Source organism: Leptonychotes weddellii, chromosome 15, assembly GCF_054177405.1.
Source record: "Leptonychotes weddellii isolate Sample4059 chromosome 15, ASM5417740v2, whole genome shotgun sequence".
In the NCBI taxonomy this organism is placed as follows: Eukaryota; Metazoa; Chordata; class Mammalia; order Carnivora; family Phocidae; genus Leptonychotes; species Leptonychotes weddellii.
This window is the reverse complement of record NC_138383.1, coordinates 3,508,567-3,520,435: the sequence shown is the minus strand read 5'-3', so window position 1 is coordinate 3,520,435 and position 11,869 is coordinate 3,508,567. Positions and strand designations below refer to the sequence as shown.

The window sequence follows — 11,869 nt, the reverse complement described above, 5'->3', positions numbered from 1 at the left end:
TGTGTGTGTATGGGCATCATGTAAACAGAAAATCTGGATAGAGTATACATGAGTATTCCTTGTACTATTCTTGCAAACTTTCTATAATTTAAAATAATACAATAAAGGGGCACCTGGCTGGCTTAGTCAGTAGACCATGCAACTCTTTATCTCAGGGTTGTAAATTCAAGCCTCTGGTCAGGTGTAAAGATTACTTAAAAATAAAATCCTTAAAAAAAATAATAAAATGATACAATAAAAAGTTTCCAGAGGCACCTGGCTTGCTCAGTGAGTAGAGCGTGGTAGAGCATGGGATTCTTAATCTCAAGGTCATGAGTTTAAGCTCCATGTTGGGCGTGGAGCCTACTTAATTAAAAAAGTTGTTTCCAAAATGTTGTGACATTAAAAGAATAGAAGCCAGCAGCCCACGTGGGGCTGGAGCACCGAGAAGTCCTCTTATTTCTGGCCTGCGGATGTGAGAGGCGCCACTCAGCCACCCCTGCATCTCGGGAAGTGACCTCAGAACACCCTGTTCCTGACGCAGATGGAAGAGACACACTTCCCCATAGGCTGCAGGATTTGCCTGTTGCTGGGACACCACTTCGAGGAGGGAAGGGGGGCGTTTGCCCTGGGGTCAGCCCCACCCATCCTCCCTGTCCTTCCCTGTTCTCCCCTATGTTTGTCATTGCCCCCACCTCACCCCCGCCCTCCTGGACACCCAGGTCTGGGTGGTCAGCGATGCCCTCAGGGACTTAAGAGTTAATGTCCTTCTCTGTCCTTTAGTAGTCTTTCAAGCTTTCCTGAGGCTTTTGTGTGGCATCGAAACACTCTAGAATTATCCTTTCTGACTTGGTGGAGCAGGTGGGGACGTATCTCGGCCCTCTTTGCTTGCCTAGCACCTGGGAGCTGCTCAGGGCTCTGTTCCTGGAGTTGGTTTCACTCCCTGTCCTTTCCGGACTTCTACCAGCGACCCTGGGTCTCCTTTTATTCACCTGTAAAAGAATCCAGCTGGAGCAGGAATAGGCAGACAGACCCACAGGCAGACCTGAGGCTGGGTTGGATCCCAGAGATGGGTCCCAGCACATAGGGGAGTTTGCTAAGTGATAAGGGGAGTTTGCTAAGTGATAAAAGTGGTGTTTCAAACCTGCCTTTGTTCAAAGCTGCTTACCAAACAGTGTGGGGTCAACCGGCCAGATCTTGGCAAAGAAACCTGAGCCCTTTCCACATGCACCTTTCTATCGATATACTTCTGAAAGGATCAAGATTTTAACAATGAACACCAAAACCAAAAGGAATCTTCAATGAATATCTTTTATAAGTCATCTCAGAGTGGAACAAAACAAAAGAAGCCAACCAGAAATAGAAAACAAAAGTCAGGGGCGCCTGGCTGACTCAATCCAAAAAGCATGTGGTTCTTGATATGGGGGTAGTGAGTTCGAGCCCCATGTTGGGTGTAGTGATTACTAAGAAAAACAAAACAAAACAAAAAAACACACTTAAAACACCAAAAGTCAGGGGAAGAAAAAGACTGATAAATATAACTGCATAAAAATTAAAAAATTCTGTGGCGCCTGGGGGCTCAGTTCGTTAAGCGTCTGCCTTTGGCTCAGGTCATGATCCCAGCGTCCTGGGATCGAGCCCCACATCGGGCTCCCTGCTCTGCGGGAAGCCTGCTTCTCCCTCTCCCACTCCCCCTCCTTGTGTTCCCTCTCTCACTGTGTCTGTCTCTGTCAAATAAATAAATCTTTAAAAAAAATTAAAAACTTCTGCAAGAAAAAAATATGCCACAAAGTCAAAAGACAACAAACTGGAGTCAAGGGCTGGGAGGACATGACAAATGAGGTTAAGTGCCTTCTGAATAAAGACTCACCAGGCAATAGGAAAAATGTCAGTATCCTAAGAGCCAAGTGGGTAAAGACACCAATGGGCAATTCACAAGCAAGATAAAAACAACAGAGTTGAGATGATCAGTATTTTAATCTGAGAGATGCAAGTTAAAACAAGCACGTGCTGTTCTGCATTCTCACAGAGGCAAAGATCAAAACATCTGTGGTCGCTCAGTGTTGTGAGAAGACAAGAACTCTCAAGGCAGTCACCTGTTCAGGTTAACCAGGGAGACCTTTGACCCAGAGAATTTAGCAACCCAGAGAGCAACACAGCCTGCCTCCCTCCCATCTCTGGGGTGGCTCTTTCTTTGTCTATGTGTTTTTCTCTCTCATTTTCCCTCCCCACTGTTTCACAAAATTGCTCCCAATTTACTTGTCAATTACAATAATTGCGAGCTAACAGCTTACCCAATGCATAAAGACTGTAACTGGTAGAAATGAACAAAATTAATTTAACAACGGCTAACACTGATATAAGCCTCAGGGGTTTTTTTAGCTACTACGTTTAGATGTTAAACATTTGACTCCAGACAGTAGGAACTTGGTACAAATAATGCAGAAGGATCAAAAGGGCAGAAGCTGTTATTGGTAAGATTTGATAGAGCCAAAAGCTGATCTATGAATTAAATATCTGTTACAAAATCTTACGGAAAAAGGGGAGTGTTTAATGAGCACAGACTTAACACATATGTGTTCGACAGTGGCCACTCCTTGAACCCATCACGGGGACGTCAGAGCATCCTCAATCCCTCTTCCCACCGGTCTTTGCAAGCAATGGGAGAAACGCTAAGCGTGGGAAAGGGCCAGCGCGCGGCATGGGCCGCTCTGCGCATCGCGAGTAGCTGAGCTGCACGGCGGGAGGACTACAACTCCCAGCACGCCCCGCGCCGCCCAGCCTTCCCAGAAAGCCGCGGGCGGCGCGCTCTGCGGCAGCGCGTTCCCGACATGCTCCGCGGCGGCAGCCAACCGCCGGATTTGAATCAGGTCGGCGCTCTGTGGCTGTGTCGGCGGGATGGGCGCTTCGTCGTTGCCCCCTGCCTGGCAGCTCTACCTCAAGGACCACCGCATCTCTACGTTCAAGAACTGGCCGTTCTTGGAGGGCTGCGCCTGCACCCCGGAGCGGGTGAGACCGCGCGGCCTCCCTGGGCCCCAGAGCCCTGACGCGGCCCCGGGGTGACCCCCTCCGGCTGTGGGCTTTCGGCGCCGTGAAACCCCTCCCTCTGTGGGTTCCCGAATCCTGAGCGACCCCTCCCTCTGTGGGCTCCCAGACCCCGGGGCGACCCCTCCCTCTGTGGGCTTTCGGCCCCGGGAGACCCCTCCAGCTGTGGGATGGCAGCCCCGGGAAACCCCTCCCTCTGCGCTCCCGGGCCCCGGGCGACCCCTCCGTCTGTGGGATCCCGGCCGGGGCTACCCCTCCCGCTACGGGCTCCTGGGACCCTGGAGCGCCTCCGCCGGGGCCTGAGCCTCAGCTCTGCCTTGCAGATGGCCGAGGCCGGCTTTATCCACTGTCCCACTGAGAACGAGCCCGACTTGGCCCAGTGTTTCTTCTGCTTCAAGGAGCTGGAAGGCTGGGAGCCAGATGATGACCCTATGTAAGTACCCCAGGCCAGCCTCGCTGGGCTTCCAGGTTGCCCCGGCTGCATCCCCGGCTCCTGTTTTGAGCTGGGCCTGCGAAAACTATCTGAATTTCCGACACTTAGTGATGCAGCCGTGGCTTTCCGAGTTCGTTTTGTGCCCCAAACAGTTATTGCAAATGGATGAATCTCTTTGTGTTGGTGCCCTGGTGGTGCTTTCAACCTTTTTAAACCCGATTTGGCCAGACGTCCTCCAGTGGATGCTGAAGAAAGGCTCATTCTTGCAGGACTGTCCTTGACGCCCTTCAGGTCTGGCCGAATTCAGGCGCAGATCCTGTGGTGACCTGGGGGTGTCCAGGTGCTTTCCTTGTTTTAGAGTCTTCACATCTAAAGCTTTATTGAGCTGTCACTCACACACCAGAGAAAATACTCTCTTAAATGGAACGCTTGTGTTGTTTCAGGTTTTGTTCTTTAAGGCATCTAGATTTGTTTTTGGTTGTGTTTTTTTAATTCCGTGTGTATGTCCAGACCCTGATGGCTGTCTTTTTGTATGTGACACCACTTTCTTTTCTCATCTTTTTTCCCCTGTCAGACCCGATTGCTGCCATAAGCTTAATATTTTCCTATAGAGAATTACCCAAGTTGTCTGTTCTTGGCCAGAAGAGAGTTGTTGTTTTCTCTAACATGTTTGCTCTTATGACCCATTTTTTTTTTAAAAGATTTTATTTATTTACTTGACAGAGAGGGAGCGAGCACAAGCAGGGGGAGCGGCAGGCAGAGGGAGAGGGAGAAGCAGGCTCCCCGCGGAGCAGGGAGCCCGATGCGGGGCTCGATCCCAGGACGCTGGAATCATGACCTGAGCTGAAGGCAGATGCCTAACGACTGAGCCACCCGGGTGCCCCCCTTATGACCCATTCTTGACTAGGATGGCATGGTGCTCATACCGGGGATCACTGGGAAAGTACCCGTTGTATTCTTGGGAGTGAATTTCTAGGTGCTAGAATATTTTCAGATGGTAGTTCCTAAGGGCTGTCCTTTTGGACTCTGTATGGCTGTGTGTTCATTCCAGTACTGTTCTGCTCACACTGCTGTCCGCTATTTGCAGGGATAATTCCCAGTGCAGAGAATGAGGCTGGGGAGTTCACTGGAGAAGCCTGGCCAGCGATGCCCTTACTGGGACCCAGCAAACAGATTCTGTAACAGTTCCAGTGAAATGAGATTACTTCAGACAGTTCCTTCCTTGAGGATTTTAGAGGGATTTGAAGTGTGCTACCTCTGCACTTACATACCACGTGACATGTTTCCTGCTAATTGCTGAAGGACTCCAGATAAAATACATCAGCCCCAAGCATGGTGGGGAGATGTCCAGAGAGAGGGCAGGGGGCAGAGATGGGCTGTGTGGGAGTGTGCCCTGGGACCTAGCACTGGTTCTGTGTACTTCACGAAGCAGAGGAAGGCATGTTTGTGAGCCAGGGTGCTGGGTGTTGCTGACGAACTGTTGTTTTTCTCCCTTTACCTGACTTTTCTCTGTTGACATGCTCCTGTATTGATTTTTCTAGAGAGGAGCATAAAAAGCATTCATCTGGTTGTGCTTTCCTTTCTGTAAAGAAGCAGTTTGAAGAATTAACCCTCAGTGAATTTTTGAAACTGGACAAAGAAAGAGCCAAGAACAAAATCGTATGTATTATCGGGAGTAAGAACCAAGGGCAAACCCTGTTGAGCTTCTGTAGCACTGAGTTCCCCGCCCTTTGTATTGGAGGGGCTTAGTTTTCCTCAGTACGCATTTTTAAGCCCCTCAGATGGATATGTGAGGATATAAAGGACAGAAAAGCGTCTGTCCTGGAATGTGGTCTTGGGGTTGTGCAGTCAGAGACAAACGTGTTCCCTCCTGGAGGACGTGTTTAGTGTGAGGTACCTCTGGTGGTGGAGCGGTGATGGTTAGGCTGGTGCCCAGCCTTCAGTGACAGTCTGTGTGGGAGGCCATTTACATAGTGTGTGTTCATGTGTGAGCATGGTGGGGACAGAGGGTTTGGGGGCACATAGTAACATATCGGGGAAAGGGCATTATGGGTATTGGGAAAAAGAGGCACAGTCCAACTGGACCTTGGTATTTCTGCAGGTGAACTTTAACTTGTGGACAGGCATCCTGGGTTATCGGGAGAGAGGAAGGGTGAGGCTGTGGGTCCACAACGAGGTGGGTACCAAGCAGCCTGGGCTGTAGAGAAAATCAGGGCTCCCAGTTAAATCTGAATTTCAGGTACATGGGGAATAATTTATTAGTATAGCTCACGTTTTGTATGGATGTATACTAAAAAAGTTACTCGTTTTTATGAAGTTCAAATTTAGCTGGACATCCTCTATTTTTATTTGTTAAGTATGGCGGTGTTACAGAGAATAAATGTTTGGGTGTTTAATATCGTTGTAGCAAAGCACTGGGCTGGGAGTTGACATCCTAGTTCTGCCCCCGCCATTCGTGGGCTCTGTGAGTTTAGGCCAGTCTTGGTTGCACGTGGAGGGCAGATCCCCGTAGTTTCTGAGATCCTTTTCTGGTTGAAAATTTATGTTCTTTTTGAGATGATTATGAAATAGTTCTGTCTGATATAGTATAAACACTGAAGACCAAATTTTTTGTTAGGAAAAGGGAAGAAATTGGCGGTCAGTATAGCAAGTTGTGGAAGAGCGTTTACGCAATGGGGGTCTGGGGGACTGCAGTGTTGGAAGCACGAAGTGGGCCAGGGAGAGCCTCCTAGGTCAGGCATCAGCACACCCTCCATGAAGTGCCACAGATAGTAAATATTTTAGCCTTCATGGGCTTCATGGTTTCTGTTAAGTATTATTTTTTTTTTTTAAGATTTTATTTATTTATTTGAGAGAGTGAGAGAGCGTGAGCAGAGGGAAGGGGCAGAGGGAGAAGGAGAAGCAGACTCCCTGCTAAGCAGGGAGTCCGATGCGGAACTCGATCCCAGGACCCTGGGATCATGACCCAAGCCGAAGGCAGACACTCAACCGACTGATTCACCCAGGTGCCCTCTGTAGATATTATTCTTTGGGGTTTTTTTTGTTTTCACAACTGTTTAAAATGTGAAAACCATTCGTAGCCCAATGTATGAAAATAGGCCATATGTCCCACAGGCCACAGTTTACTAAGCCCATTCTAGGTGAGAGACCAGCCTGTGTACTTAGGGGACAGTCATGAGAAAGCTGTGCCCCAGTGAGCAGGAGGAAGATTAATGTGTAGCCCAGGGAGAGGCTGAAACCAAACTGTAGAGTGCTGAAAAAGACAAAGGGTGTTAGGTGGTTGTAACAAAGAGGAAACGAGGTTGTGACAGCACAGCTCCAAGACGGTGAGTGACCCGGTGCTCCAAGGCCCTTGGTCTGATAGGCAGAGTCAGGTGGCCTATGGGGAGAAGGGAGTCACTGAAGCAGGAAGCCCACCAGGAGACGCTCGCTCACCAGGTCACCATCATCTTCGGGAACAGCAGTGGGGCCACACCAGACCAGGGTGAACAGGCAAGAAGGGAGAAAAGTGGGGGATAGGAAAAAAATGTTTTGCTTTCATTGTACAGCTGTTTCTGTTCTCCCCAAGTCAGAATACAGGATACGTTATTTTTTTTTAAAGATTCTTATCTAAGGGTGCCTGGGTGGCTTAGTCATTAAGCGTCTGCCTTCGGCTCAGGTCGTGATCCTAGGGTCCTGGGATTGAGCCCCGCATCAGGCTTCCTGCTCAGTGAGCCTGCTTCTCCCTCTCCCTCTGCCTGCTGCTCCCCCTGCTTGTGCTCTCTCTCTCTTTCAAATAAATAAATAAAATCTTTAAAAAAAAAAAAATTCTTATTTATTTGAGAGAGAGAGAGCGTGCAATCCAGCACCAGCAGGGAGAGGGGCAGAGGGAGAAGCAGACTCCCCACTGAGCAGGGAGCCGAATGTGGGGCTCGATCCCAGAACCCCGGGATCATGACCTGAGCTGAAGGTAGACATTTAACCGACTGAGCCACCCAGGCACCCCAGAATACAGGATACTTTAAAACGATGCCTTTGTTTCTATTACTTTGTTTAATTACAAAACAAACAATATAAGCTTCCAGAAGGAAGAATCAAAAGCTCCACCTCTATGCTAAGGGTGACCACCATGGACTGTTTATTGTGTCTCCTTCCAGATAATTTTTAAATTTCTGTATTTTAAAGAAGAATAAAAAGTGTAAGCTGTTCATACTTTCCTTAATTGGTTTATACCACTTAAACAACAGGGAAGTTTTTGTAAGCCCATGGCTCTCAACTATACTGTTACGATGTCGTAGAGCTGTGCTCTCCCCCTCTGTGGCCATCAGCCACGAGTGGCTTTTATGACGAAGATTCTGTAGAGTGCAGATTTGCGTGCTCCGGTCACACAGAGAGCGTCTTACGTGCCCAGTGGCTGCGCATGTCCCGTTGCTGCCATGCTGCGCCCCGCAGATAATGGAATAGTTCTGTCATTGCAAAAGGTTCTGTTGGACATGCTGTTCTAGAGTACCAGCTGATTGTGAGATTTGCTGCAAATAATTTATCACTAGTATGTAAGTCAGGTCCCCTCGTGTGCCCATGCACTTGGCCATGTGAGTGGATGGTCATGTCTGGGAACCGGCATAACCAGAGGTCTGTCTGCTTCGCCCTGGAGCCCCATGGGCAGTCTAGGGCACCTCACTCCTGGGGGTGGGCTGGCACACAAACCTTGTCTGTTCGGTAGGGGTAAATAAGGTCGGGGCCTGGTATTTTAAACTATTAAGTCAGCTATGTGATTGCAGTGTGTAGTTTAAGGTAGTCGTTTATTGGACGTTCGTTAAAAAGAACGAGATGAAATAATTGTGTTGGGTATGCAGATACTGGAGACAAGGAACAGGTGTTTGCTGTGATGCTGTGGGTTTCTGAGGCCCCAGACTTACGTGGGAGGTGCTGCTGCTAGTCCGTGTGACAGGATCGTTGATGGAGCAGCCCACCTGGGGCCCTGGGGTGTCCCTGCTGGACAGCCGGCCTTTTAGGGGTCTAACCTGGGAGCGCGCTGCCCGCTCTGTGGCTCTTCTTGGGGCTGCAGCGCTACCTCTGCCTTTTGAGAAAACAAAGTAAATTAGAACCAGCTAGAAAACAAATCAGTTCAGGGGCTGAACTTGATACGGGAGCAAGCAGAGAAACCTCTGTCAGACTTGAGTTTGTAGACACTAGCAATGAGGCTAAAATGAAGCTCGAGAGGAAGGAAGAAGAGTCCTAAGCTCCAGATGGCAAACTTTTGCTTAGTGCGTTTTATGGTTTGTTTGTTTTTTAAAGGTTTTATTTATTTATTTGAGAGAGAGAATGAGAGAGAGAGCACATGAGAGCGGGGAGGGTCAGAGGGAGAAGCTGAGCAGGGAGCCTGATGCGGAACTCGATCCCGGGACTCCAGGATCATGACCTCAGCCAAAGGCAGTCGCTTAACCAACTGAGCCACCCAGGCGCCCCTTTGTATTATCATTATTATTATTATTATTTTAAGATTTTATTTATTCAACAGAGAGATAGTGAGAGCAGGAACACAAGCAGGGGGAGCAGGAGAGGGAGAAGCAGGCTTCCCGCTGATCAGGGAGCCCAATGCAGGGCTCCATCCCAGGACCCTTGGATCATGACCGAAGCCGAAGGTAGACGCTTAATGACTGAGGTACACAGGCATTTTATGTTTTTAATAGTTTCTGGGGTTTTTTTAAAGATTTATTTATCTGTTTTAGAGAGAGAATGGGAGGGGCAGAGGAAGAGGGAGAATCCCAAGCAGAATCCTCGCTGAGCATGAAACTGGACGAGGGGCTCAATCTCGTGACCCTGAGATCACGTCCTGAGCTGAAATTAAGAGTCAGATGCTTAACTGACTGAGCCACCCAGGTGGTGCCCCATGAGTTTCTGAGTTTTGCTTCAATCCACCTTTATTAAGAAAACAGGGGCGCCTGGGTAGCTCAGTCGGTTGAGCGTCTGGCTCTTGTTTTTGGCTCAGGTCATGATCTCACGGTTGTGGGATCGAGCCCCGAGTTGGGCTCTGTGCTCAGCTGAGACTCTGCTTGGGATTTTCTTTCCCCCTCTCCCTCTGCCCCTCCTCCTGCACGCGTGTGTGCATGCTCTCTTTCTAAAATAAATAAATCTTTAAAAAAATGTATAAATTGGAGTTGTTGACCTCCATGTTGTGGTGGTTAAATTACAGCCTGTGTACATTGGGGCTTATTTAATTTTAGACTTTTTTGAAAGAGAAGAAAAAAGTAAATAAAAAATATATTTTAAAAGGCCATGGTCAGGGCCCCTGGCTGGCTCAGTCGGTGGAGCATGCAACTCTTGATCTCATGGTTGTGAGTTCAAGCCCCATGGCGGGTATACAGATTACTTAAAAAGAAAAAAAAAAAAAAAAAGCACAGTCATCTTTCCATATCTGTAAAGACGAGGCTCTCGAGCTGCAGAGTTGTCCGTTACAGGGCACACCCTTAACTGTCAGGTGCTGTGTTCTCTTTTTCGTGTCAATTTCTTATTTTTTAAATTAATTTTTCTTTTAATTAGTAATTTTAAGTAAGCCTTATACATGGCGGCAAAATTAAGATACACAAACATACATAATGAAAAGTAATTTTTGAAAGTTAGCTTCTAATTAGAAAACAAATTTAGCCTGATAAAGGCCTGTTAGCTTTTTAGTGTGTTAGAGAAATCAGGGAGAACACATGTGAGGGTAGGGAGAGAGGTTCTTGGATCTGCTGACGCGATCCGGCATTTGTCGTTCTGGAGAGAGCATTGGGCAGAATGAACAGGTCAGAAGGTAGGTTCAGGGAGCCCCGGGAAGCCAAAGAATCTTCTATTTCAGGAGAAAGCTGAGGCTCGGCAGTGTCTCTACGTGGACAAGAGGGGGGCTCTGGACTTGAACTGGGGGAGCTTCAGAAGCAGTGTGGGTGGCGGTTGAGAGCAGGACTGTGCCACAGACTAGCTAGCTGGGCCACCTGGACGCCACTCTGGGCCTTGGTTTCCTCACTGTGGAATAGAGACTGCAGTGGCATCTGCCCCACAGGGACGCCGAGCAATAAAGCCGTTCGTGTGTGTAAAGCAGGTGAAACGGTGTCTGGGACACACAAACATTGCAGAAGTGTCTTCTTTTATAATTATTAGGATGTAGCTGAAGTGGGAGGCCCCTGAGTTGAGCCAGGATATTCACCCCAAATAGCTGGGGGTCTCCACCCGAGCACAGCACCCGATTTATTTAGGTGCTCAATAGATGTTGCCTTGTTTTTTCCACGTTGATCTTATCTACAGGGTGTGATTGGGAAGCTCTCGTTCAGTTTCACGCACCTCTTCTTTATTTCCAGGCAAAGGAAACCAACAGTAAGCAGAAAGAATTCGAAGAGGCGGCAAAGAGAGTGCGCTGTGCCATCGAGCAGCTGACTGCGGTGGAGTGAGGCCTCTGCCGAGTGCACTGCTCCCGGCCTGACCCTTTCCCAGCGCCTCAGGGAAGGAGAACATCCACGATTTGAAATTAGAATATTTAAGCTATACTTTTGGTTTTTTCTTGAACGTGGTGCCAGAGGCTGCTTCTGTTTGTGCAGCTGGTGCTGCTAAGTCCAGTAACCGATTCTCTCATTTTTCCTTGGTAGTTTTTGCGCCACTGGTTCCTGGACTTGCCAGGGTGAGAAGGTGAGAAGCGTGTTCTCGTGGGCAGAGCCCTTCCACAGTGAAGCACCGGGGCTTCAGGTCGACGGCCCGCTGTGGAGCCTGAGATTTGATGCCTGAATGTAATCATAGGTCTGTTGTGACTGGACAAATAGAGAATTAAGGATACCATTTTAGATTTTATCTGTCTAATAATCTGAATTTAGGGTGTGCATTTCTTGTGTTCCCGCTACTCTGTATTATCTTGCCGGGCTATCTACAAGTCCTGCGGCCGTCCTTCTCCCCCGTCAGGTCTGTGGTGCTGCAGCCCTCCTTCCCTCCAGAGCAGATCACACAAAATGCCATCCCTGCCAGAGCCCTGAGCTGCTGTGTGTGGGAAGGGCCTTCCTTGCCTGTCTCGTCATTTTGGAATCTTCACAGGGGGAGCTAGCAGAAGCCAACCCCAGGCTGCCTCGGGCCCCCAGGTGTGCCAGAGCCCTTCCGGGACTGAAGCCCGAATGGCAGGGGGGTGGAGGAGGCCTGATGTCTTGACAGTAAAGCCAGCCTCTTGCTTGGAGGTCAGTTGAAGATCTGTCACCTCCGGCATGCACCACAGGCACATGGCAAGGTTGTGACATTTCTCTAAAACAGACAACGAGAAGGTCCTTAATGCCAGACAGTGCGTTTTCCAGAGGCCTGGCTCCCTTCTCTGAATGAGCTGTGACACAGATGGGGCAGGCAGGGCTGGGATGAGAGACCCATGGAAGGAATTCCTGATCTTCCCATTCCCAGTACTCTGCAGACCGCTACTTCCCT

The 11,869-nt window shown here is 48.9% G+C and overlaps 1 protein-coding gene across 1 annotated transcript; it reads left to right on the top strand.

Moving 5' to 3' along the window:
- The first annotated feature begins 2,802 nt into the window (after positions 1-2,802).
- On the top strand, positions 2,803-10,959 carry BIRC5 (baculoviral IAP repeat containing 5). The gene is made up of 4 exons (XM_081804369.1): positions 2,803-2,988; positions 3,348-3,457; positions 4,999-5,116; positions 10,774-10,959. The coding sequence occupies exons 1-4, from the start codon at positions 2,878-2,880 to the stop codon at positions 10,861-10,863; spliced, it is 429 nt and encodes a 142-aa protein (XP_081660495.1). The 5' UTR covers positions 2,803-2,877; the 3' UTR covers positions 10,864-10,959.
- The last annotated feature ends 910 nt before the right edge of the window (positions 10,960-11,869 follow it).

What these genes read in the sequence shown, in the direction of transcription:
- BIRC5 (XM_081804369.1), top strand. Translation starts at nt 2,878, where the DNA reads ATGGGCGCTTCGTCGTTGCCCCCTGCCTGGCAGCTCTACCTCAAGGAC. An exon ending in GCGCCTGCACCCCGGAGCGG is followed by an intron (nt 2,989 to 3,347) that starts GTGAGACCGCGC and finishes TCTGCCTTGCAG; the next exon opens with ATGGCCGAGGCCGGCTTTAT. An exon ending in AAAGAGCCAAGAACAAAATC is followed by an intron (nt 5,117 to 10,773) that starts GTATGTATTATC and finishes CTTTATTTCCAG; the next exon opens with GCAAAGGAAACCAACAGTAA.